We start from the raw sequence: 27,315 nt of genomic DNA, 5'->3' as shown, positions 1-27,315 counted from the left end.
GACATAAACCAAACTCCCAGTGAGAGAAGCAGAAGGATTCCTGTCAGTGCTGCCCCGGGGGCGCTCAGAGCTATTGCCCGCTGGAGCGCCCGGGGGTGACAATGCTCCGGGCTTGGGTGCAGAGGCACTGGGGGGTGCGCGCCCTGCAGGCTCCGCTGGGCGCAGGCCCGGCCGACAGAGCCAGTCCTGGGAGCCGCGGACCCGCCTGAGGCGGTGCTGAGGTAAACGCACCGCGGCCCTCCTTCGCGGCCACGCCGCTTGCTCTGATTGGTCGCTTTTTTCCCCTCAGCCCAATGAGCTCCTCCTGCTGGAAAGCTCCTGGCGGTGAGGTCATTAAGTGGTGACCCAATGCGTGAGCGAGGCCCAGCAGAGGGCGGGCGGGGATTGGCCGGCCGAGGTGCTGGCGCGGGATGATTGGCTGGGCCCACGGAGGGTGTGCGGAAGCGCCCTCCGCTGAGGGCGGCGGTGCCGGCCGGGTTGCGGCGCGATGCGGGGCGGCTGCCGCCTCTTCCCGCTCCTGCTCCTGGCGCTGCTGCGCGGGCTGTGCCACGGCAGGGAACCGGCGCCGGGCGCTGTTACCTGCGGCTCGGTGCTGAAGCTGCTCAACACCCGCCACAACGTGCGGCTCCACTCGCACGAGGTCAAGTACGGCTCCGGTGAGCAGGGCCGGGCCGGGGGGCGCCGCGCTGAGGGGCCGGGGGCTGGGAAATGGCGGGCGGGGAGTTTTGAGAGGGGCTGAAAAATGACGGGAGCTGGGAAGCGCTGAGGGGACAGGCAGTGAGAGAGGCGGGAAAATGGCGGGGCACAGGCTGTGAGGGGAGGCAGGGAAGGGGCTGCGGGGGGGAAGAAGCGGCGGGGGACAGGCGATGAGGGGAGCAGGGAGCTGGCGGGATGGCAGAGGAACGGCGGGGGGGCGGCAGCGGGAGATGGCAGGGGAGGAGGAGGAGGTGCCCGGGGTTCGTGTCCCTGGTGCGGAGGGAATAGCAGGCCAGGGACGGGGTCGTGGGGTGCACTGGAGACCTGGCAGCCGGGTGGGGAGAGGAGGATGCTGAGGCCTAGGGCGCAGGAGGACGTGGCAGAGGAGGATGCTGAGGCCTGGGGCGCAGGAGGACATGGCAGCTGCACCCTGCAGCTCCTGGAGTGGCGATGTGACAGGGATGATTTCCCCTCGTCCCTGAGGTGACCCCTGTTCCATATCTAGGGCCTCAGCAGTCCCTTCCCAACATCTATTCCGACAACAAGGGTGCTGGTTTATTTGAGGACACAAAGAACTTAGTAGTATTTCTGGGAAAGGTGGGGTGGTGTGAATAGTATCCGTCATGGATCAGATTTTCTTCTCATGTGTTCACGGTGAACTTTGACAGTTTGTGTCATACTAATGTGTTTAACTTCTTGAATCTGAAAGGTTATTTTGTACCTGCATTCCCATTGCAATAAGTAAATGGACTGTGAGACTTAAGCATCTTTTAAATATGAAGGCATGAGAACATTAAAGCAAATTTCTTTAGTTCTTTCAGAACTTTTTGAACTGGGGAAGTGGGTTAAGTCTCCTTCCATTTAATTCTATTCAAACAGGAAGTGGGCAACAGTCAGTGACAGGAGTTGAAGCTTCGGATGATGCGAACAGTTACTGGCGGATTCGAGGGAGGAGTGATGGCAGCTGCCAGCGTGGGACACCAGTGAAATGTGGGCAAGCCATACGACTTACCCATGTTAACACAGGAAAAAATTTACATACTCATCACTTCCCATCACCACTCTCCAATAACCAAGTAAGTTGTTTTAAATCTTAAGCTTTTGTATAAATAGTGCATGCTATTCACAATAGAGTTTTCAGTTCCTCATGTTTTTGAGGAATCAAATTACCAGCTGCCAGAAACAGGATGTCTATGCGTATCCAGAGTTAAAGTACATGCTTTTCTGCATTTTGGGATAATGTATTTAAGTTATTGACAGAGGTAAAATTTAGTATGTACTAGTATTGGTGTTTCACAGTAGTTTTAACAAATCTGTGTTTTGTTTTTTTTTTTTTTAATTCTGCACCATTGCTACTGGGAAGACTGTGCTGAAATGTTTAGATGGTCATACTACAAAACTAATGCCTAGAGTTACAAACTTTTTTGAGTGGAGAAAATCTGCATCAGCATTAGTGTTGTTTCTTTTGAATTTTTTCTCAGAAGGATTGTTCTGATCTCTCTGCTCAAGTCCTCTTTCATTTCATTTGTAATGTCTATTGGGGTTATTGGGGTTTGTTGACAGTTTTTGCTCGGATTATGTGTTGGAGTTTGTTGGCACTTTGTTCAGATTGTAGTGGTGGAAAGTTACTGCTGCTGGATTTGATAACTGTTGGCAAAGCAATGCAACAACGCTTTTTCTTTCTTCTCCTTGCCTTTAAACTCTGCTGACTTTGTGGTTGATATTTTTGTGTGTATTGAAGGTGTTTGCTTTTATTTCAACTTCATGAAGTTTGTGTCTCTAACAGGAAGTAAGTGCCTTTGGTGATGATGGCGAAGGAGATGACCTTGATATATGGATTGTGCAATGCAGTGGGGCTTACTGGGAGCGAGAGGATGCAGTGCGCTTCAAGCACGTGGGGACCGAGGTGTTCCTTTCAATAACTGGGGAACAGTATGGCCACCCCATTAGAGGCCAGCGGGAAGTTCATGGCATGCCTACTGCTAATCATCACAACTATTGGAAAGCAATGGAGGGAGTCTTCATCAAACCCAGTGTGGACCCTGCAAAACATGATGAGCTCTGAGTTGACAGACAATCCAAAATGCTTCAGTTTACTCCAATGTTTGGAGATGCTAATCCTTGGTCTCTTATGTCCTGCCTTGCCTAAGTGACTGACTTTCTATATTACTGAAGGGCATTAGTTCATTCTAGGAATGCAGCACTTCTGTGGGGAATGGCATCTGCCAGGTTCAGCCATTGAAATTTATTTGGCAAAATTCTTTCTGAATTTTCAAGCTTAATTGGTCAAACTAGTTGATACATCTGTTAGGTTTCGTTGTCATTTGTTTTGCTTCTTTTTCTTGAATTTGAAGGAAATGAAAAACCTGAAGTAATAAATTTCTGTAGTCCCAAGTACAATAAAATAAAACTTGGTATTTTGTAATCTTTTTCCAGTTATAGTTAAAAATTTAGAAACTGATTTCTACTTCTTAGAGAGAGGATATTATTAACGAGGAAACGGAGTAAGTCTAGATAGGGAAAAATAGTTTCTCAAATAGGATGTCTTTTGAATGGCTTGAAGTCAGCTATACAGCCTTTTGAAAATTGCTTCCAATGTCTTCCATGAGTTTCATTATGTACTGTGTTGGAAGAATTGAAAATATTTGGTGTGTTGGAATAAGAAGACAAAGTCTGAATTTATTCACTTTTATGAGAAGTTCTGATTTTCTGGTAATGATGATACTGCTAATTGTCAAAAGGTAAGACTGCTCTGCTCTATGAACTGTTGCAGAAAGCTACTGTCTGTTTAATTAATATTAGAATTTTATAAAATTCCATGTGGTGTGAAGGAACAGTTGAATTTGACTTAGGTTGTACTTGCATGTCACTCTGCAAGATCAGTATGAGAATCCAGATGAATAAATAGTGGGGCAAATACTTGTGGGGTTTTCTCGTGTGAATCTAGAAGATAAAAAATAACCTTAGACAGTGGTTTGGTCCTGCACTTTTGACAGAATGGTATGCTCTGGAGTGCTAGCAAGGAATCTTTATTGAACAAGTTATGAATTTCTGTGTTCCTGTCCTGCTGCAAAAAGAGGAAAAAACTAATTCTTGAATGTGTTTGTTACACAGCGTTACTGAACATACTGATAGAAATTCAAAGTACCATACATTTTCTATTTGCTTTAAACAGAAAAGCTAGCAAAATGAGTGTGAAAGGTCAGAAAATTCAGATGTTCTTGTCTCCATGTGTAAATAGTTTACTGATTATGGTCTTAATTAGTCAATCAGTTAAAGAAGCAGGACACTAACTGACTGCTTTTACAGCACCAGTCACGTGCTGTAGTATGAGAGAGGGGTGTGTTGAGAAGGTGCAACAAGCAGTTGCAGCAAAGCTTTATAAATATACCTGCTGCTGTGTGCTTCCTACCCTGTGATGCCTCGTGCAGTTGTGCTGTACAGGCTAGCATCAGGTTTTATTTAAGGGTTTACTCCTAGTGAAGATCCTTCACACCCAGTGGAACAACAGACCTCTGTAACAGTCATTTTGTGTACCTGATTATTTTCCTTCGAAGAAAAAGGTAAGACTGTTTTTCTATTAATCTTAGTTGCCTGTGTTTATTTAAGGATTACAGATGTTTTGGAGAGTAAGTAGACTAGCTTTTGCTGTTTTGTATTAGAAGTAAACTTTTGTGTGATGAATGTTTCAGGTTCACTGATATTCCTGACTAATTGGTATTGAAGTTGTAGCTATAAAGAATAACTATTTAAAAACAAACCAAACCATCTGTGTAAACAAGGCAACCTTTCCTTTATTAAAAAGGAGGGCGTTTCTTTTGAAGTTGGTATATGAGTAAGCACAAAAAGAGTGGTAGCATTTGGCAGAAGGAAGAAGTAAATTTGGCGATGGGATCTCTGTCAAGAAAAGCCGAATGTTTTATGCCTAAACCATATGGGCTTAGTATTTGTGACTGAGCCGGGTGAGAAGGGGTAGAGCTGTGTGGCTTATCCCGGTCTATGTGCCAGGTACCATCCCCACTCAATATTTTTCTCGGCCTGGATGTTTCTGTCCCTAGCAAAGGTATTTATCAGTCTTATTTATTATGCTTGACTGGGATGTCACTGGACCTTCCTCTTTCTTTTCTGGATTTGAACCAAATTGGTTTGGTGAGGCTGAGAAAGAACTGACTTGTAGTTCTTATTGCTTATTTTCTAATATAATCTCAGTTTTTAAAACATTTGTACCTCCTGTTCTTAAAGAACCAAGCTTCCCCACACACACATCTGTGAATGCCTTGTTTAGAGACATGTTCAACAACATTCCTGTGGACAGAGTTTCCTTCACTTTTCTGACCAAAGTGTAAAAGTCACTTTAATATTTCACTTGTGCATGTGTCACGGTAGGGTTTTTTTTCCAGTTCTTATCACTATAAAAGTAGTACTGAAGGACTCCTTAAGGCTGGTTGAAGTACATCTTACTTTTCGAAAGGTCTAATATAGTACTAAAATAACTATCGGTACTCTTAGCATGCTAAACGCAGACTACGTGAGTCATAAGTTAATGTAGGAAGTGCAAAAGCTTATAGCTGTGAAAAATGATGGCTTCTGTGAATGTGCTTTCCTTTCTTTATAACTTCTAGATTTACAATACTTGCATTAGTATCTGTTTAATGACATATTTTATGCTCTAAACTGAAGTACTGAGATTTCAGAAACTGATTCATGTGATTTTATTTACTTTTGCTGCTTGCAAATCAGCTTTTCAGTCCTTTCCCCACAGCTGAGGACTGGAGACTTGGAGAATCCTGGGTTTTATGTTGTTGGGTTATGTTGTTGTTTGTTTTCTGTGTGACTTATCATCTGCCCAAAATGGGTAAAACATGAAATACCGAGAAATGTAGATCTGAAAGTTGGGAACACTGGTTTGCTTCTTTCTTTCCCTTTATTTTAAGGTGATAAATGAAATTTTGTAATACGTCTTGTCAAAGTCCTCTATACGCTTCTAGGTTAAGTGAAAACTATTTATTTTGGCTTCTGATGCTAGCAGAAAATAATTATTTCAAATAACTGACAGGTGTTTCCAACTGCTTGCTCTCTACTACCACAAGCACTCTTCGAAAAGTTGCACCGGTGTTGTTACTCCTCCTTTAATAAACTAGAAAGGCTTCTGGGAAAAGAATTAGAAGGATCCTTATTTATAGTTGTTCTCAGTGGGAATAATTACTAAAGACAATCTACTTACTTTAAACTCTCTGCTTTGAAAAAAATGTGTCAAATATTGCATCTTACACATACATATATCTAGTTCAATGTTCCTTAGATATATTGATTCTGACAGCAAGTGTGTATGTCTGCAAACACACCTGACTGTGTCATCAGCTGCCTTTCAGGAACCCCTGCATTTGGGCTTACAAAACAGCACCCATGGTTGTGTCATTAAGCTTTTTAAGGAAACAGTTTAAAAAAAAAAAAAAAGTTAAACAGAAATACTCAGAGCTAAGGAAGCGCTTTGTTCCTGTAGTCTCCTTGGTTCTGTTCTGTGGGGTAGGAAGCACAGGGGATGGTTTGCTTCCTCAAGAAGGAATAAAATGTTCAACCTTACCAAACTGGAGTTGCATTGGAAACACAAGGCAATTCAAACTTACCTTAGCTTATGCAGCGTTTATTCTGTATTAAAGTCACAAACTGTAATAAACTTTAGGGTCCTAAAGTTATTTTAAATACTTAGAGGAATAAATATTTTATACTTTCTCCTCCCACCAACATTCTAAGCATCTCAGTGCTCCCATGTTTAGGAAAACTTCAGCAGGACCTTGACTGTTTATACCTAATAACTTATTTTTACTCTGTGAAAGACTGAGCAGAAGGGTTAGCTGCTTCTAATCTGTTTGCTTAATCAGCTTGCGACACTTTCAACGATGTGTAGGAATTGATTTGGAGATGGTCAACCAATTCCTTTGAGTACAGTACTGAATTACTTCAGGTGTGCGTGAGACAAGGAGGGAATATAGTGAGCACCTTGAAAGTAGACTTGAACAGTTACACAGTTCAATGCAGCTTTCTCTTTAAATTGCAGAAAATGAAATTCATTATAAAAGCCTTCTACTATATTTGGTATTGTACTAATTCTGAATTAGCATAAAGTTCACAGTGGAATCTTCCTATGACAGCTCTGATGTTGATTCAAGCTGCTGTTTTTGTGAGGGATTCAGCTGTCTTCAATCCTTGGGGAAAATGGTGTCCAGCTTCATTAGGGTTACAAGTGTTAGAAGCTGTGTGACATCTCAAGGGTACTAAACCCTCATGAAACATATTACTAATTAATCAGAATATATGGATGCTATAAAGCTAGCTAATTGGTTTCTGTATGCTTTTTTTTTTAACTCTAAAAATAATGTGGAGCTGCCAGCTTTGAATGGCTGGAGGACTGTTGAGCTTGGACTCACATCAAAGGCTCTTTGCTTTATCTTTATGGTGGTCATATATTTATTCACCTAAGCTTCATTTTCTGAGAGTACTGATTAGTAATGGAGGTGTGTGCTGAGCTGAAAATGGAAGCATTTGGGGATGAATGTGGTATAACTTAAACCACAGTAAAACATAAAACAGGCACCCGATGTTGTTATTTTTCTTCTGCTGATGCCTTCTTTGCCCCATCTTTACCTGCCCGGCCACTGGAGGCTGGAAGGGTCGGGCTGACTGCAACTGCCTTCCTGTGCTCCCTGGCTTTGCGGGTGCCCCACAGAGAGCCCTCATCACTCGGGTTGGTTTTCTCCTCGCTTAAATCCGGGTGACCGCTCCTTCCTGCCTGGGAAATGACCCTTTAGGTGCTCTGTGGGTGGTTGTAGCGTAGATGCGAGCAGGGACGCTGTGAGGAGGAAGGGACGGGCGCGTCTTGCTCCTCATCTCCGTCTCAGAGCCCAGAGGGTTGCGGGGCGGCGGGCGGGCGGCCGCTAGTGAGCGCTGCTCCTCCGCCTGCCGCTCCCGGGGAACCGGGCGCCTCTGGCAGCCCAGTAAGGTTTCAGCAGCGTAGCTTTGATCGCCTGCAAATTTATACTCTTCGGGGGAAACAAATAACATCCGCTTCCCCCGCGTTACGCTGCTAAGGCGATCAACTGCTGTAAGACCTCCTGTGCGGCCGCGTCTCGCGTAAGTGGGCTCTGCCAAGTCGTGTACTGCTCCGTTATTTGAAAGGGAAGTTTAAAACATTAGCGTAGGCTATAAAGCGATGCCGTAGGCGTTTCTGTTCGCTATCTTTCTGTAGGATCGATAAAGTGCGGCCAAGGCTGAAGTCTGTTTGCTTACAGTAGACATTAAAGGTAATTAACTGTATCCTAAAATTAAATACCCGTTTCCGCTCAGTGGGGGAGGAAAGACACAAAAGGATCGTTAAACGGGGAGTTCTTTTCTCCTCCCGTCATCTCCCAACGATCCCGTTGCATTTTGCGAGATCTCGAAAGCAAAAGCTAAAATCAAACGATCTGTTTGTAGCCCGTGTAAGACACGTTGCACTTACATGAACACATCTTGTCGCCGGTGTAACTAGCCCGACTCCGCTATTGCCTGGAGCGGATTCTGTGCCATCTGCCGTGGATTCTCTTTGGCGCTAGGATGAAAGCCGAGCCGCCGCCTCTTGCCGAGACAGCATCGGTCTGCAGCTGGGAGGCTGCACCCGTGGGCTTCTCCCCGCCGTCCTGCGGGGATGCAGCTCCCGCTGGCTGCGTGGGTCGCCCGTGCCGCGCCAGCCGTTCTCAGTGGGCACCACGGGCTGGCGGGTCCAGGTGCCCTCCCTGCCGGCGCAGTCATTGCTGAGGATTTCGTTCATTCGCCAGGTGGACGTAGATTTTTTTTTTTTTCTGCAAATCCGCCCGGCAGTGCGACTTCGGTTTCTCAGCATCAGCTGCCTGCCGATATTTCTCATGTCTAGTGGAAAGATGATCTCGAACAAGCGCTTTCTGCGATCCCGGGTACCAGTATTTGCGAGCCAGCCTCTTGATAACGGCGATCCCCGGGTGACAGCAGGAGGCTTCCTCCTAAACCCCCTTTCCAGGAGCCGAAACTATCCTTGCCGCACTTTGCCCCCTCCCCTCGTCCCTCCCACCTCTCTCCTCTTCGCCGGGCACGGCCGTCATCTCTTTATGCAGCCTCGCCTGCCGCAACGGGGCGTGGAGGGCAGCGGGGAGGTCCTACCTCACGTTCGCAGCCCTGAGCCCCGTGTGCCGGCTCCGCTGTCAGCTTGTCACCGGAGCCCCCGGCAGTGGGCAGAGCGCGGCTCCTGGCAGGAGCCCTGGGGAGGACGAGCACTGCGCGACACGGCGCCCGTGGAAGAGCTTGTCGCCGGCTGGGCGCGGCGGTGCTTTGCCGCAGGGCTGAGCCCCGGGACGGGGCTATGCTGGACAGCGCCGCCTCCCTGTGTCCGGTGCGCCAGCGGAGAGCGGAGGTCCCTTCCCGGTTCCTCCGCTGCCTCCATCCGACTTCCTCTGGCCAGGTGGGAGGTTTAAAGCCCAGTAGCTCAAGAGCCCGAAAGGCTGCGAACAGGAGCTCTGGGCTGGGGAATTACAGGAGAGCGGTGCCTCCTTGTACCGGGAAAACACAGCAGCGCATCAGTACCTGCCCGGGAGAGGGAGCCGAGTGGCTCACGGGCACTCCCGGATGCTCTCAGTGCTTGTCCCGCATGTAGGACGTCCAGAAGGCTCCGTGCTTGTGGAGACTCTGTGTTGCTGTAGAGCTTGTGAGAGGGTTTCTAGCCCTGTCCCGCTGCTGACACTGTGAAGGAACACGCCTCAGTGCACCTCCAGCAGTTCCCCTCCTACTACAAAGCAATCTAGCTCGGTGACTGCCTTCGATGTGCACACGGAGTGTGGTGTGATAAAATAATTGCATAGGCACTTGTTTAATCACCGGGCAACTCCACTTGTATCATGCCCGCTTGTTCAAAATGGAAAGGCTCATGATTCGTGCCAGCAACATTTATATCAGTATTGTGTTGTGTGTGCTTGTGACTCCACCACCAAAAAAGGGCTGTTATAGCATTAAACCTATGTGGCTAAAACAGACACTGGAAAGTGCAGAATGCGAGGCTTCTCCTGAAACTGCACTCAGAGGAGCACTATCTGGCTGTCTCTCTTGCAAATATTATACTTTTGAATGCATTACCTCTTCCTTTGCTGGATGCGGGTGTGGAGATGATTACTGCGAGCTGGAGGCAATTTTCTATAAAGCTGCAAGCAAAACACGTTTATGTTGTGCTGCATTTCCTCAGCAATACAAACGCACGGTGCTGAGGGTGCCTCTCAGTCGAGCTTAGAGACTTCAGTCTCCGGGGGCAAAATAACAAGGTGTTAAAATCTTTGCCTCCCTCTATAGCCCTGATGAGATGAGCGGCTGTTTACCGTGAGTGATTAACTGAAACCTTGATGAAAAGTTGACTCGACAGCAGTCTCAGAGCCCCTTGGTCTCGGTTCTGGGGGTAAAGTTGCTTCGTGTCGCCCCTTAGGACAGGTGTCTTTCGTGGGGCTAAAGCTGGGTGCTGGAGGGTGGGGCGGGGAGGAATGCTGCTCGGCAAGCGGGAGTGATCGGACCGGCCAGAATGGATTCATTTGCTTTTTGGGGTGTAAATTCTCAGCTAGAAGAGCACGACTTCCTACCCAAAAAGGAAGAGGTAATTGTGACTTTGGAAGTGGCAGCTGGAGTGGAAGGGACACCTTCCTCCGGGAGAGCTGTGGTGGGTGGGTAGTGGAGAAAAGCCTTGAAAACCCTCCGGAGACTGGAAGTTTCACAGTGCAGCTTGTATAGGTTCCTCCCCGGCACCAGCCGAAAGCCCTGCCAGGGAGCGAGTCCGGCTGGCGGTGTTTCCCCGCAGCACTAAGGGATGGCGGCTCGCGTTCTGCGGGAACGGGGAAGTGAGGAAGGGGGTCCCAAATGTGGAGAATATCAGAACGTCAATATGCGTGTCAGTGACAGAGAACAAGGGTTTCCGAGCCCGGCGGTCCCCAGCAGGGCAGGGGCGCGGACCGGGAGGGGAGCGGGCGGGAGGGGGCTGCGTGGGGCAGGGCGCAGGCGTGGAAGGGACGGACGATGAGAGCTGGCCGGAGCAGGATGCCTCAGCATCCTCTGCCCTACCCTGCCCGGCGGGGCAGCCCATTCTCTGCCCCGTAACGAGCCCCTGGCTGGGACCCCGCAGCCGAGCACCGGTAGCAGAGCTCCTGCCGGCTGCGTGTCACGGCACCGGCCTCGCCCGGGAAGGGATGCTGCACGTAGCGGCGCTGGGAAGGCTGATACCGAGTGGGATGCTACATTAAAAGGTGCTTTTGGAGGAAAAACAATAATGCAGAACGGCTCCTCTTTCCAGGCTGTTTTCTACGCTCTTCTCCGTAGGAAAGTTGCCCAGTCTAGACCGTTCTTGCCAGAAAACCACATTGACACTAGATCGTATTTTCTCAAATCTGATGCCTTAAGAAACCGATGGAAAATTATCTGTCGTTCGTTCTGAGACACTGTGGTTCATATTGAATGAATGGCTTAATACTTAATCTGAAGAAAGATTCATCCTAATAAATTGTTAGCTAAAGCTGAGGGATCTTTTGATAGGAATAGGTGGAGCTATGCTTAAGGGACTGGACTGGGAGTGATGACCAGGACTCCGTTCTTAGCTGCAGAACCGATCGATCCCAAGCAATGTGTCAGTACATCGTTGTCCCACCTGGAAGAGAAAATGGTGTGTTTTCTTTGCCTTGTCTAGGAGCAGTGCGCTGGGCCGCGGGGCTGTTGTCCGGGCAGCCAGCAGGAAGGCTGGGTAACCTGCCTCGGGTGTGCAGATGCACCCCTGCCCTCCCCGGTGTCCTTCCTGCGCGGCGGAAGATCACCCGCTGCCTCCGTCCTATGGGCCTATTCGGAGCAGGTTAAAATGGCGACGGCCGCCCTGTTCCTCGAAGGCAGCAGCTTCTGTGCGGCCCTGCCCGCCCGCCCAGGGGCTTCGGGGTGACCGAGCGCAGGAGGGAGCCGGGGGCACGGCCGCTGCCGCCGCAGCCCGGCCGCAGGGAGGCTGGGTGCCCTGTCAGGAGCCAGCCCCTCTCCCGGGGCTGCTCTGGCCCCTGCTCAGCACTGCGGAGTGACGGGTTCCCCGCTCTCCTCAGCCCTTCTCCGCCCGGTCCTTTCCGCCTTTCCGCTTCCAGAACCGGCCGGCTGCGCGTGGAGCCCCGCGGCTCTGCTCTGCGGGCAGCCCCGGCGGGGCTCTCCCGGCGGCACCGGCGGAGCGGACCAGCAGCGGTCTCCCTTCAGGCTGGTCCCTCGGGGCATTTATGTTTATCAACGGGTTTACAGTTCAATAGAGAAGAGCCAGGGAAGGATGTGATGTGCTTAAATTTCAGGGCTATTTTAGGCAGATATAATCGGAAACGCGCGAGTGAATAGCCTGAGCAATACTTACTGAAGTCTGTCTTGCTGCGTGTCTCTTTCCACACCCCCCAATCTATCTTATTGTGTGCCCCCAAGCTAATAAAAATATTTCGAGATGTCTATCTCGAGAAGTGGCTTTAGTCGCTGTCCCCTTTGCACTGCCCTGAGCCACCCCTCCCCATCTTTCTAGGGGCGGTGGACGTGATTTTTTTTTTTTTTTTTCCTTCTTTCCGTCAGCCTTCCACGGAGGGGAAGGCGGTGCATTTGAGCACACCTTGCCCCCCAACGGAAGGGCGGCCGCCCTCCGCATCCCTCCAGCTCGGCGAGGGAAGCTCCTCGGGCTTGGGCGCCTTCCCTTTGGACAGAACCGTGCGAACAAAGCGGCGGGGCTGGCTGGCAGCGGGGGCCTTTCAAGAGCCACGAGCCAGAGACCCTCTGAAATCCCCGTGCAATCCGCTTGCCGAGCTCGGTTTCACCCGGCAGCAGCTGTCGGGCTCGGCCGGCTGCGGTGCACCGGCCCTCGCTAAGCACCGGAGATGAGTCCTTGGCACCGAGACCCTTTCCCAGTGCTGGCGGCTCCGCGCTGCCCGTCCTGCCCGCCAGCCGCTCGGATGCTGCCCGTGCTGTCGGGGCACCGGGAGCGCACGGAGCCCGGGGAGAGCCTCCCGCCGGGGAGCCGCTCTGGCCCTGCGGAGCGCGGCTGCCCTGGGGAGGCACCGTCTTATTTCTTGTGCCAGACGAGGGAGGCAGGCTGTTCGCTTTAACCCACCTGCGAAGGGTTTTTCTGCTGTAGTGCCAAGAGTCATTCAGCTGGTCGAGGCTTTAAAGAAGACCCCTTACCCCACTGGTTCCCTTAGACATGGTACAAATGAAAAACAGTTCGGCTTCACTTTTCCCGATTTAAATATTATCCTGATTCCCTCCGCCTCTATTTAATTTCTTTGTGAGTGTGCGAGGTGTTCTTTTGGGGAGTCGGTGAGTGGTTGGTTTTGGTGTGTTTCTCTTGTAAACATTTACCTTTCAGTAGGGATGTCTGTGCCTAAAGAGGGAAAGGAGGAGAATAAGGGATTTATTCTGATCAGAGAATTTGGCCAGAAATTCAACAGGGGAACACCAAAACTTTGACTTACTCCAAACGTTTCTATAAATGCCCTAAATTAATCCCTTGGTGTTTGGGGGTAGGCAGTGAGAAATCCTTAGCTTTGCTGGTACTTGATGTTTGTAACTGCCTGCACGTGAAGGTGGCGTCCATACTTCTCCAGGGCTGTTTAGAGGTCCCCTTTTTCTTCGAATCGGGAAGTCTTTCATTTTCTGCTTCTGTTAGAGCAGAGCCTCCCTTTTATTTGAATTTTTCAGAATAATTTAGAGGTGTGTCAAAAGTGTAACCACTGTAAATGGAAAACCAAACAACAGAATTTTCTGCTGGTGGGCTGTGCAAAACTGGATTGCTGTCACCATGAACTTGTTCTGAAATATGAAGGGGATTCATGGTGGAGGAACAAACCAGTTTGTCTTCTAGTGCTATGTGATGGTGGCTTTCATAATTAGTTTAACTCCCTTCGATTTTAATTGCGTGAGCTACTCGTGAAGTGGTAGCAGCTCCTGGCAATGGGGTTGCTTCTCAGCAGATCAGTGTTTGAGGGAGGCAGGGGCCTGCCATTTGTCGTAGTAGTAGCAGGGTGACACTTTAAAATATTCAACTTATTACACTCACGCAAAATTGTACATTTGAGTTTGCACTGCACACCACAGCTTATCGTTGTCACCTGATTACTCTGTGTGTCTAAGGAGGTTTACCAGACAAGGGCTCACTTGCCTCCCAGGTGAGTGAGTAAGCTGGATTTTTACCGAGTCAGTGTTTGATGCTAAGCCTGGGCAGCACACCTAGTTCTGCGCAGTGCCACAAAGACTATTTTGGTTTGCCCCAAGGAACTTCCATTCTCAATTAGCCACCCACCCGCTGTTCTGCTAGCTTCTTATGGCAGAGATTTCTGCCCGTGGAGCTTCTGGTGACAACACAGTAAAGAGAAAGAGCACAGTTTTAAAGCTCTGATGCTTCAAGAGTCATCTTCCCATCTGTTCACTTCTGAGCAGAGGGATGGCTCCTTTGCAAGGACACATGGCTGTTAGATCCAGGCCTTGCCTGGGGAAGCTTGCTGTTCCCAGAAAGGGTTTAGCTGGAGTCTCAGAAGTTGTGTGCAGATTGAGCCAGGCTTCAGCTGAAAAGCTGGGTGGATAATGCCATTGTCAAGCCTCCAGTGGAGCAGTTTGGCCACCTGCTACTCCCTTTGGATGGGAACAGGATGCTTACTGGAAGGCTTATCAGGAACAGAATATACTTTCAGGTATCCCCTGTGAATGGGGTTCTCTGGAGGAGTTAACACTGAATGCTTTTTTCCTAATCAGATGCAGTTAGGAATAGATTTAAAAAAAAAAAAAATTTGGTGTGTGTGTGTGTGCCTCAGCTTCCTTCTCAGCACTTAGTTTGTCATAACTGCCAGAACATATCCTGTCTTCAGTCCACACTGGGATAGATCCTGAGGACTGGATGTGGAGCAGTGGCAGGATATGCCCCTAAAAACCAGCAGCTTGTGCTTCCTGCAGGGAAGTGGCTATGTCCACGGCAGCCTTTCTGGAGGCAGCAGACACCCTCCACTGCAGCCGAGTGCAGTACTGCCCAGCGGGTTGGGCAAAAAAATTGTTGTGTCTTAGGTTTCAGTAAATATGCTATGAGCTACCTAGTGGTATTAGGTCTAATCATAGGAGTTTCCCCCTCAAAGCTGTGGCTGGATTTACGTTGATCACTTTAAAACAAATCTCACAGATATATTAAGTAGAAGAACGTGTAAAACCCCAACCCCCAAATGGTATTATGTAACCAATACAGTATTTAAGTGCCCCCTGTGTAAACTAACTGAAAAGCCTGCTGTTTGCCTTCTTTGACTCTGTTGTGTATTGATCAACCGAAGCCGGCTGCTCTGTTTGCCGTTCTGATTACTATTTTAAAAGGAAAGATCCATAGGATCATGTTATCCAGAAGGTGAAAAATGCTTAAACCCCACTCACTGGGCTTAGAGAGGGCTCTGGGGCTGGGTGAGAGCCCTCTTGTGGGCTGTCCAGGGGGGCAGATTGCCAAGGGAACTTGTGCCATTTGAAAGCACATGCCCACCAAGGATATAGCCCCACACAATGTACTTTGTCCCTTTATTTTGGCATGTGTGGTGCAGCCATTCTCGGTGGCCTCTGCAACCTCAGCCACAGAGTTCAGCTGAGCTCAGCAAAGATGCAGATGTGCTAGTGTAGGGTCAAGGAGATGGTGGGAGCTGGTGGGCCAACTGGGAACGTTTCCTGCTGCTACATCTAGAGCTGGTATCAGGTAGAAGTGAGAGGTAGATTTCCTCTTGCTTTGAACCAGGAGGAGTTTGTAGGCTTTCCCTCTAATTTACTGTTATTGATCTGCCATCAGCTCCTTGCCCACTTAAATCCTTTATTCAAGGTGCTGGGTCTTAGGAGCACAGTGGTTTCCCATTATTGTTATAATCTTTTGCCAAAGAGAGATTCCCCCTTCTCAGTAATGCACCAAAGTGGAAGTAATCACTCTTTTTTTCTTCTTGCATTTGTCCTTTCCTGTTTCATTCACGGATTGAAAAATGGCTAAAGAGCAGCCCCCATTTCACCTCCTCTTTTCCCTGATTGACTCAGCAGCTCCTGGGACAGAGAGAGGAAAGGGGCCTCGAGGTCACAACCTTCACAATCTTCAAAGCCCCTGCCGCTTCCAGCAGCTGTCACAGCTCTCACTGACCATATCCCCAGAAGGTCAGCAAAAAAATAAACACTGGGGCCCGACAGGTCCCCTTCTCATGCAAACTGGCCATTTCCCTCCCCAGCTCCCATTCCATGCATAGCTTACACATAGGAGACCCCCTTGGATTTGCACAGAGCTATGCAAGAGCAAAATGCCACAGAAAATAAAAGCAGAAGGGCTTCCTGGGCAGGCAGGGTGGGAAAAAGAAAAGCAGCTTCCTGAGCTCTCCATGCCCACCCACAGGCTGCTGCAGCCATTTTGTGTGCGCAAAGCCTGAAGGTGAAGCTGGGGAGGGGGCTGACTTTTCCCTGGGAGAAAGACTACAGGGAAGGATTTGGCTTTTATATCTGCTTGTGCATGTGAGAGATGGAAGAAAGAGAGAATCCAAAAGAAATCGGAAATGAAACATAGACAGTAAAAGCCTTTTCATCAGGATTAGATTGCGTTGCTCTCCTACAGTCAGCCTGCTTTCCGCACTCACCTTCCTCTGCAAAAAGTCATGATGAAGCAGAAACAGCGCCAGGGAGAAGTGCAGGTTGAAAAAGCCAAAGTGGAAAGGTCCTTTGCTAAAGGAAATACTCCTCCCCAGCCCTCTTTTATAGAAGTATCCATTTCACCATGGCCACTAATAATCAAAGGGCTATTTCCTGGCCTCCCCAGCACAGCTCCCAGAGCACTGTTCTCATCTCCATTATTGCCCACCCTTCCCCTCCCACCCCACACACTTGCTTCCCTACCCGTGGCCCTCATTGCTGAACCCAGCACTAGGTCATGACTCCAGCCCGTTTTTCAGGCTCTACAGTGTAAGGAAGATGCTCGTTTTCCTATTAGCGTTTTCAGCCTCTCCCCACAAAGACCAAATGGGCGATTAGCACATCGGATCGCTGGACAAAAACCCATCGAGGAGATTTTTATCTGCGTGTGGCTGCTGGAGAGGCAGGAGCGGGTGGTGACCTGCAAGAAACCCCACCAGGAAGAACAGGCAGCGATAGGGGACGTGGCAGTCACTTTATTTATTGGATGGTGGCCGCGTACAGCAGAGGGGTGTCCTGCCCCAGGCTCCGGGGCCAGCCGGGGGTGCGCGGCCGGGGCCGGCAGAGCAGCCGTGGCCGCAGGGCCGCTGTGCGGAGCCGCTCACCTTGCCCTGCCCCTGCGCGCACTCTCCGCCGCTGCGTGTTTAAACAAAGAAAGTTGCACAACCAAAGCCTCCCTTCCCTCCGTTAAGGTGGCTCTGGGGGGCCGGGTAGCGGGACGTCCCGTGCCCGCACGCTGTCACCGGCTCGTCCCCGGCTCTCGCCGCTCCCCGGCGCACTGACGCCCTTTCATTATTGCACTGCTCGCTGCGACCGTGACAGTAGTGCAACAGGGAAAGAGGGGCAGCCCGCCCGGTGGTCCCAGCGCTGGCCCAGCAGCCGCGGCCGCCCCTCGGCCTGCAGCCGGGGCACGGAGGGAGAGCCCGGGGGGGTTCCTGGCTTTGTCCCCGAGCTGGCCGCCTCCCCTCGGAATGATGCCGGAGGGGCGGTTAAACCGAGGGAGGCGGCACGGGCAGCCGTACAATGGGGAGGCAGCGGGTACGGCCCCGCCGTAGGGATCCGGGCCCTCCCCCGCACGCCCCCGGGCCGGCTCGGTGAGCCCGGCCGCCGCGGGGAGACGCGCCGCAGCGGCCCCGCGCTGCCCGGGGACCGGCTCGGAAAGCCCCGCGGCAGCGGCTGCTCCGCCGCGCCCTGATCCGGCCCCATGTCCCCTCCCACCATCCCTTTCCCTGGGCCCCTGAGGTCCCGAAAGGGACCGCGGGGACCACCTGAAATGGAAGGCAGGGCCACCCACTCGGCCATCCCGGCTGCTGTCAGCCCCCAGCTGATCCCTCACAAAGCGGAGAGGAGATTTAACACCTCCATCCCTGCTTCGTTCCCACGTACCTCAGTGAACGGCTCCGGGGAAGGGCCGGTGGCAGCTGCCCGACCCCAGAGCAGCCCCGGGTAGCCGGGCCTGGTGCTGGAGCTGGCAGGCTGCACTCGCCAGGCAGAGGCATGAGCTTTGTTTCGAGGTTGTTGGGATTAGAGCCTCGGCCCCTTTGTGCTATGCACTGCTTTGCTCCACACTGGTTTTCGGGCTGGGATCAGGCACAGAAACAGCAAGCGTGGCTATGTATCTCCTCCCATCCCTTGGTGGGTGTTTACATCATTATGTAAAATAGGCACCCTTCAAACATCTCAGGACTCATACTATTTTAAAATGGAGCCATGATGGGTTTCTCCAGTTTCAATCACTGCTCGTGCATTTTAAACATGAGGCCGTTTTGAATCCTGTGTGATAGCATCAAAAATATGCCCATTACTCACAACCTGAGTCACCACAATAGCACGATTATTTGTCACAAATAACATCTCTGCACAATTACTTGCCTATCTCACAACACTCGGCATTTCACAACTTTTCCCTTAACTCAATGGGCACATAGGATTATTTTTTTCTGCTGTGGCTTTCTTCTCTCCGTGAAGAATAACCCTCAAAAGAAAAGACCCTATAAGCAATATTGCACTACTACCCTGATCACAAAAGCAGAGGCAATATTGATAGGGTCTCATCCTTAAGGTTAGGAAGCTGGATAATGTGTCTTGCGGCAGGTGACTGGAGGGAGCTTCATTCCATGCCTGCAAATGGGGAAGGGGTAAAAAGTTAGAAAGCAGAGCACTGCCCTGTGGATCACAGCACTGTGTGCTCCTGGGAGGATGAGGATGCAGGATCAGAGCAAACCTCTGACCCCACAGGAACTGTGCGTGGGTGCTACCCCTTTCTCCCAGGACATATCTAATTCCAGTGTAGATTTTATCCAGGTTTCTCTACCTCTGTCCCCAGTTCTCGCGTCCTTCTGTGTAAATTTCTCTCCTTTGTTAATAACCTCAGTCAATTAGCTTCCTAGCTGCTACAGGCTGAGAAGTGCTATTTATTTGATTAACTGGTAGTTGTATTTTGAACCTCTTAGTAACAGGCATCAAGCCCTCAAAGAACTTCCTTTCTAGGGCTGTCCTACTCGGAGAGCCCAGTGTTTTAAAATATCCCTCCCTTCATTGGAAATCATGGGATTAAATACACACCAAAAATTAGAAAGCAAAACGGGATCTCCAAGGCTGGCTCTCCAGCACCGACTTCACATTAATGCACACGGATTAAACAGTCTTTGGAGATGCATGTGTGTTTTGCCCTAGCTCGTTTTGTTTGGCTTTTCTTCTCCTCTCTCCTCTCCCCGGCACCTTTTCTGGAAGGCACAATCTTCAGCTGGGGCTGGCTTAGTGTTGAAGACACCAACAGCCACAGAAATGATTCCCAGGGAGGGGCAGGACACTTCCAGCCTCGGGGCTGCTTTGCCAACTAGACTCTTCCTCTGCGGTCTGGCTCCCTGTTAACCTGCCCCAGTGCATTTGTCACAAAGGAACACTTAAGAATCCTGAGGAAGGGGAAGGAAATTTCATTCCTAGGCCATCCCAAACCAGGTCATGATTTGACACTTTAAGCTTCTCTTTCCTCGGCCTGCTTTCCAGTGGATTAAATAGGACTGTAATGGAGAGACAATCCCCTAATTCATGGATTCCTGGCTAATTTATGCATGCCACATTGATCTGGTGTTTGCCATTAGAGATCCCTGGCGTTTGGCACGCTGGTGTAAGGCAGGCCTGCATCCTCTTTGATGTTGCCTGACTTGCCCAAAGCAGCCAAAAAACAAGGACATGCCAAAGAAAAAGGAACAGGGGAAGCTCCATTAATTGTTTGTTTTTCTAATGGACTGATAAACAAAATCTCCAATCTGCACTAACCCACCTCTCTCCCCATCCTTTGTGATGCTTGTTGGAAGCAAACAGGGATCTTTTTTCCGCATTATTTATTTGTATTAACCTTTGCTTGCACTAATTAAAAGGCCATGTTCACAGATTGCTGTAAGCAGCTCAGAATGAGTTTAGAATGAGTTTTATCAAACTTCTGTATTCTTGTTACCTTGGCAAAACCTCAGGTTTAATCCTGCCACTCTGCTTCTCAAAAATCCCTGTAACCTCGACATCCAGTTGGACTGAGAACATAAAAAAAAGACACAACTAGGCTTGGCCTTACCTTTCCATCTATTCCCGTCCAGTCTCTATTTTGTTTATTGTTTACCATGTCTTTTCCACTCTTCAGCCTCGATGTTATTTCAAATAAGACTTACACTTAATATACACAATTTAACTTCTCCAGTGGCCCAAGAGACAAACCCACTAGCAAGTTTACAGTGGAAATGTACAATTTGCACATCAAGTGACATTACTAATGCATCAGTAGTGGGGAGGGAAGCACGATTTGACAATTTCTACATAACTTAAGAATTTCAGTAGTTGCAGAAGCTACAACTGGCAGGAGAGGGCAAGGGATGTAATTAGAAACGTCAGCCACAAGTTAAGTTCCAAGCAAAGGCAATTAAATTACTTTGTCTTTATGTCTCTGGGTCTGTGCTGAGAGCCTAGATGTGTCTCAAAAATTTCCTTATCTCTAACTGGTGTATTGGCACAGGACTCCCCACATCTTTCTTTTTTTTTTTTTTTTTAAACAAGACAAGAAAAATAAAGACTGAATCAATCTCCCATAATGTTCTTCCAGTTTGCAAACAATATGCAAAGCCTGGGTCATACTATGTCCTATAGCAGGGAGACTCTCTGGAATGTATATGGGGGTTATTTTAAAATAAACATTTAAACACGAGATTATGAAATGCATGCTATTTATACACCAGGAGGCTCAGCATCTCTAGATAAGTTTAGAAACCTCTCTCGCCTTTAATCACGGTTATAGAAACTAAATGGAAATGTCACCCAGACTAGCATGGAAATAACACAAAATAACACAAAAAGCTGGCTCTCTTTTTTTTTGGCAGTGTGTGTGTGGAAACCTTTCACTATAGTGGAGTCATTGCTATATGCTGAAGCCCCCCTTTTCTGATGTTAGCGGACAAATAGACTGAAGTGTCCTTATGATGAAGCTTTTGGATAAATAAAGTAGTGAGCTGACTCTATGGAGCTTGGAGGCCTCTGCTCCTCGTGAGATCAGACTTGCTCTCCCTGGGTTAGTTTAGGGAGCCATTTCCCCTTCCCTTTGTTGCTGTTTGTTTTCTTGTTTCTCTTGTGGCTAAAGGTGCCACTCGGGCAAGCAGGTTTTTAAAATTTTCATCTTGGTTGCAACCTCACAAAACATAGCAGGACAACGAAGCTTCAGTCCAGCCTCATTTCCCTGGTCACAGCCATTTCGCTAGCCTGAGGACAGGAGACCGTTTAAAAGCCATCTTGCAATTAAATACATTATATAGTCTACAATATATTTTCTGCAGCAGAATTGACACTATTACCAAAGGTCAGAGCAAACACTTTGGAAACAGCTGTAGGCTGAGGGCTGATTTAGAGTTTTCCATTGTATTTAATAATTTTATCATAGTTGTAAAACTGGAAAGAGTTGCCTTTTTAATTCTCTTCTTTTTTTTTTTTTTTTTTTTTTTAAGAGAGAGAGAAAATTCTTAACATTCCAGTCCTGGCTCCTTAAGTCTATCTAGCAAGTTTGTACAAATCCATCCAGAGAAAAAGGGGATTCTTGCTTCCATGCAAGAGTCAACCTGTCCAGGTGTGAGAGACTCCAGAGAGTAAGGGCTGATAATCCTCTCTGAAAACACCACCTTCCCAAGCACCTTTCACCCACTGAGCTTGGGGATTCTGTCACCCACAGCCACTTATCAATACATTCCCCTTCTCCTGAAATCAGGAGGGATTACACTCCAGAACATCCCGCCATTTGATTCTTGCTTATAATATTTAGTTTGTGGGTTTCAATAACCCTTTTTTTCAGCTGCAACATTTCCTCGGCTGGCAGAAGCCAGATCTGCGTCAGTGAGCTCCATTAAAAGGAATGACAGAGCTCCTTAAACAGCCTAGACTTTGTAACCCCACAATACGGCTTTTCTGCATGGTGTTTACCAGCGCTCTGCTGTCTGATTGGAGAAAAAAAAAAAAAAAAAAAGAGACTTGTGGTACTAAATGCAAGAGCAAAATTGAGCTAAATCCTATCACCTTGGAAGTGCCAATCCCACTTCTGGCCATGCGTGTACAGCAGGGCAAGTGAAAGGTCTTGTGGTTGCCGTGGCTGGGGAAGGAGCACGTGTGGGGCTGATCTTGGGGTCCCTCAAATAACTCCTCCCCCATGGCAGGGGACGGACTCCCCTCACGACACCCCCCAGCTGCCCACAAACCGCCCGTCCCCTTGCCCGCAGGAGCAGGGTTGCAATTTCCCCACGGGGCCCCAAGCCCCCGTGTCCACGGCCGGGTCGGGGCAGCACCAGAGGGAAGTGGCAGCCCCTGCCCCGCTGCCTCCCTTCCCCAAACCACCCAAGAGCGGCCAGAGCAGGAGCGACCTTAACACAGATCTAGCACTCAATGCAATGACTCAAAAAGTCCCCCTGAAAAAAAAAAAAAAAAAAAAATCTCTCTGAAAACTTAAACCATCTGATTTCACTTTCCGCTCCAATTGGTTGTGTAGCCAGGGCGCAGGTCTGGCCTCCTCCACCACACTAATACCCTATGTGTGCTGCCTCCACAGAGGAGGGGTTCTTTTAACAAGTTTATGCAACAACAGGATGGAGGCTCTGCCGGAGCCCTTCCCCCCGCAGCCCGACCTGATTCCCCGCATTCCTCCCGCGCCCTCCCCCTCCGACCCAACTGGAGACAAACTCTGGCATCTCCACACACATGCAAATGGTTTCCCTTGCACAAATACAGACTCCTGAAGGGGCCTTTGCTTCCGAATCCCCCCCCCCGCTTTTTTTTCTTTCCTCCAGTGCGGCCTTTTTTTTTTTTTTTCCACTGTTACATTCCTCAGCCAGGCAGGGTTTAAAAAAAAAAAAAAAAAAGAGAGAGTGGGGAAGGGAGGGTTTGGAATGTGTAACTTTCATCCCAGGCCCAAATCTGCAGGGAACCCCATCCTCGCCCCCTGCACCCCTGGAGCCTTCATGGGAGCTGCTGCTCAGGGACGGACCCTCCGTGGGCCCCACTGCCCCGGCTGGAGCCAGGTGGCCTCAGAAGGTGTCCCCTCACCTTCTGCGCACCGATAAGGTCCTCGTCACCGCACAGGCCTTTCCCTGTATCCCACACCTCAAATACCCCCCATGCCCAGGGGAGCTTTTCAAGTGTAGCGACTATCTTATTTTTAAAGACATAACTTTATACATGGAAACAAGTACGCATCTATTCCCCCTGTGATTTCTCCACCTCCAAACAAGGCAGGCTCACATGCTGAGAGGCCATCTTACAGCCCAGCATCAGCCCCACCAAGGCTTTCACCAGCGTTTATTTTGACTTGCTGGTGGGCTCCCCAGGTACCCACAGAGCAGAGTGCTGCCCCACTCCAGGGTAGTGTCCAGCTCCCCACTGGTTCACCCTCCTTGGCCAGGAGCAGCAAAGGGCCCCTCACACTTCCACTCTGGTCACCCCTGTGCTCCTATTGATGGCCAGGGGGAAGACAAGCCCCCCCAGCAGAGCCCTTAAGGTTTTGCGCTCTCCTACTTTTTAATCAATCAAAAATTAGGAGGAGGGGAAAGCGCCAAAGCTAAACAGCCATCCCTACTCCTTAACGCACATAAAAATGGCAACTGTGCTACACCACAGAGAGATGGATGAAAAGAAAAGCCCTAGAGAAAGGGAGCCATGCCGGCTCGGGTTACCTCGGCCGAGGCCTGGGAGCCGCAGCCGCCACCAGCTCCGCGCCCCCGGTTCGGGTGTGGAGGCTTGGCCTTCTCTGGGCGTGAAAGGGAGGCAGGCTTCAGCTCCTCATCAGAAACAGAGGGACTGAAAAGGTGTCTTTTGTTTGCTCGCTTGTTCATTGAAGAACTGGAGTGCCTTATTGAGGATTCGGCTTCCCCCCATCCCTCTAAAATGGGACACGCACCCTCCCTCAGGACGTGGTCCTCCATTTTCTGCCTTCCCATGGCTCGCTCGCTAGCACACCCTGGCCTGGCTTGGGATGTGCAGTGCAATCTGAAAACGCTCCTTTACCTAGATTTGATTTCCAATATGACGGCTGTCCCCACCCCCACCCTTTGCTCCCAAGGTAACAGCTCAAGGCTTCAGGAAGAAAAAAGAGAGAGGAAGGTCCCATCCCCCAGCCCTCCAAACCCCTTTCTTAGCAGCTGCAAGCGAAAATACCACATCTGCCTCCAACTACGCTGAGAGTGACAGTCACCAACATACTGTTATTTAAAGATCAATTCTGAATGCAATATTTCTGTTCCTAGGCCTACATCATCCCTGCTTCTCTCAGACTTGCTCCACTTTGCTATTGGGAAGTGCAGGGAAAGATTGTCTTTCAAAACCTATTGATTATTATTTAGGTGCCTTCTATTCTTTTTTTTTAAATGAAAATGAAGGTATCGATATTGCTTTAATCTTAACAGTAATTCCTCTAAAAGTGAAATATGATGGAACTCGAAAAATACATCAATAGGAAGCAAAAATTAAATTGCCTGTGAATACATGTGTATATATTGAAGTAATTGAATTCTACAAACAACAATAGCATCCTTAGGTTCGTAAAACTCTATTTTTTAAAGCAGTAGCAGGAAAATACTCAAACGTGGTCAGGATATTTTTAAAGGTGGTGATTGCTCTAAAGGAGGACAAGAGGGCTTTAAAATGTGAATAGGCCAGCTTTTTATTTTACAACTTGGGACACACAAACCCACGCTAGTGGCAGAAAGGGCAATCCATTTTGTACACTGAAGCAGTCCAAACGGGGAACAAAACCCAAGGAATTTCCATACAGACCACTCAACCTAAACACAAAACAAACAAACACAAGGGTAGGGAGGTTTTTGCAATTTCTACATGATTTTGTCATTTTTAACACTCAGTCGAGCCTTTGCGGTGGGGGAGAAATCAGAGTAGGGGGGCTGGTTCCCTGCTAAAATGCATTAAATAACTAGAGAATCCCATAATGTCAGGGGCTGGGTGTGCAACAGTAACTGATCATAAAGGATGTATTAGGACTGGAACCAAATGCTTTGACAATATTATTGCACTGCTTTATTTGTGCAGACAGTAGTGCAACATTGTCAGAGCCAGCGATACCAGCAGCCACTGTCACGTTCTGCACAGCTGTCCCTGCATCCTTTTGTAAGGGACTGTTACATTACAGTGTTAACCACAATAACCTTTTTATGTTTAGCCCCAATAAAACTCTGCATGACAAAGTTTATTTGCAATCGTAATTAGACAAGGTAAAAACCAGAAAACAACAAAACAAAAAGCCCACAACAACAAAAAGTTAGTTTAAAAAAAATGACAGAGGAAAAAAGAGAAAGAAAGACCACTGTTAGTATGGCTTGTTAAACAAACCATTCAAGTCTTTTGCTACATGCCCAGTATATCTAAGCACGGTATGTTATAAAGGTTTTATACAATAAAATATTTTTCTACAGTAATGGAGAATAAAAGAACAAGGGACATAATTCAGCATCCCCACATGTATGTGTTTCCATTAAAAAACCCAAATTGGTCAGTCAATTAATCTGAACTAGGCAAGTTAGATAAATCACAGAAGGTGCCAGCCCTTTCCTGTGCCTACAGAAGTTTTCTTAATTGTGCTGTGTATTTTATGGTGTTTGACCAATAGAGATGAAAAGGGCTGATGTGTGTGTATATATAGAATGGTATAAATATACAGTGCTTTCATTTACTACGGAAAATGTTACAGAAATGATGAGACTTGTGTACAAAAATACCTAGTGTCTGTGCTTCAATCTCACATGTATCTCTGTGTGTCACCACCCAAAAATCACAGCATAAACATCACAGATTGCTAGAAACAAATCAACAGCATTAAATCCCTATTGATAGGGACCACCTTAAACATATAGGGGAACGTTTCCATAAAGGGAAAAACTATAAAGCAGTCATTATAAAAATTCAATGTAGATATTGTATGGAAGTGTGTAGAAATTAAATAATGAATTACTCACGAGTTATTAGTAAACAAAGCAGGTAATGTGATGCCTTGAAAGCTCCCAGAAATGTCTGGAGCTTATGTTTGAAATAGGATGTGTTTAAATTATTCCAGCCCATTCCTATAGAAAGCTATATAAAAATGTATAACCCAGAATCTCTGTCCTTATTTAAAACCACTCCCACATGTATAAAACCTGATTTCACACACGTGCATAAATACACTGGAGGAGGCATCTATTTTAGGGTTGTTTGCCCACTCTGAAGAGGGTGGGCTGCTAAAGGGGGTCATGTTTCTGCCAGCCAATGCCCTTTTAATATTGCACTGCTCATCATAATTGCCAGTAGTACAACAGAAAAAGGGCTCTGGACAACAGCACACTCCAGAGACTTTCCAATATAAATGATAAATCAGTTAGAAACTTCTCCAAGTGATGGCCTTCAGTTCATGATTTACTCTAAAACAGATTTGTTACATTCAAAAAAAAGGAGTTTCTTCAACAACCACATTGATTCGATGTCATTATTTAAAATTAGATTTTAATATTTCACAACTGCATCTTGAATTAACTTCAGCAATAATTTAGATAAGCTTGTTTTGGGGACTACTTTTTTTTCCTCAGTGGTAAAGGTTTGCATTAGAGCATGTGAAAGCAAAGACCAGAATTGGGATTGTCCTTGCATTTCAGCACCCCACTATTTTACAAAAGTGTAATGATTTAGATTAAACATTCTCTTAAAGACACAATGGAGAAGTTGATATCCTTTCTGTTACTTTCATCTGAATCGTCTGCTAAACTATTTGGTATTTATTACATACATGCTTGCTAGTAGCTTAAATTATTTTTATTTATTTTTAATTGCTAAGGAAGTCTTGCTATTTTACACAAGCATCTAAACAAGCTTTCAAAACAACTGCCATCCAAGAGCGAGAAACCTTTAAAAATCATCTACTTACATCATGAAAACATGACTATTGTAATTTTTTTTCCTTTTTCAAAAAGAATATATGGGTAGTAAGGAGAAAACATCAGTTAATCTTTACAAATCAGACATTCCAAAGAATTTTAGCAATAAGTAACATTTAAAAGTCAACTGGTTAGTCTTTAGGTTTCAAACTGTTTACCATTTGTTTCTCTAAACAATTTCAAACTTAAACCTAGAAAATTTAACTATTTTAAAAATAAGAATCACTTGAGAAATTATAAAATACTTTGACTTCAAGCTTCAAACAATGCAAAGAAATTCTATGCAAAGAAATCCAAACTTGAAAACAACTTTCCATTAATTGCATAGACAAGTCAGAATCGTACCAAATGCTAAAATGAATCAAACTAAATCAAGTCTGGGGGAGTTTGGGCTGAGTGAGAAAATGCACTAAATGAATTCCAGTTGTCAATTTTTCAGAGCAGTATTAATAAAAAGCCAATT

At 47.8% G+C, this 27,315-nt stretch overlaps 1 protein-coding gene across 1 annotated transcript; it reads left to right on the top strand.

Moving 5' to 3' along the window:
* Positions 1-457: 457 nt before the first annotated feature.
* SDF2L1 (stromal cell derived factor 2 like 1) lies at positions 458-5,829 on the top strand. Its single transcript, XM_065646367.1, has 3 exons — positions 458-656; positions 1,576-1,772; positions 2,483-5,829. Exons 1-3 carry the CDS (start codon positions 488-490, stop codon positions 2,759-2,761), a joined length of 645 nt encoding a protein of 214 aa, XP_065502439.1. The 5' UTR covers positions 458-487; the 3' UTR covers positions 2,762-5,829.
* The last annotated feature ends 21,486 nt before the right edge of the window (positions 5,830-27,315 follow it).

This window comes from Caloenas nicobarica, chromosome 16, assembly GCF_036013445.1.
Source record: "Caloenas nicobarica isolate bCalNic1 chromosome 16, bCalNic1.hap1, whole genome shotgun sequence".
Taxonomy (NCBI): domain Eukaryota; kingdom Metazoa; phylum Chordata; class Aves; order Columbiformes; family Columbidae; genus Caloenas; species Caloenas nicobarica.
This window is presented reverse-complemented; position numbering and strand designations above follow the sequence as displayed.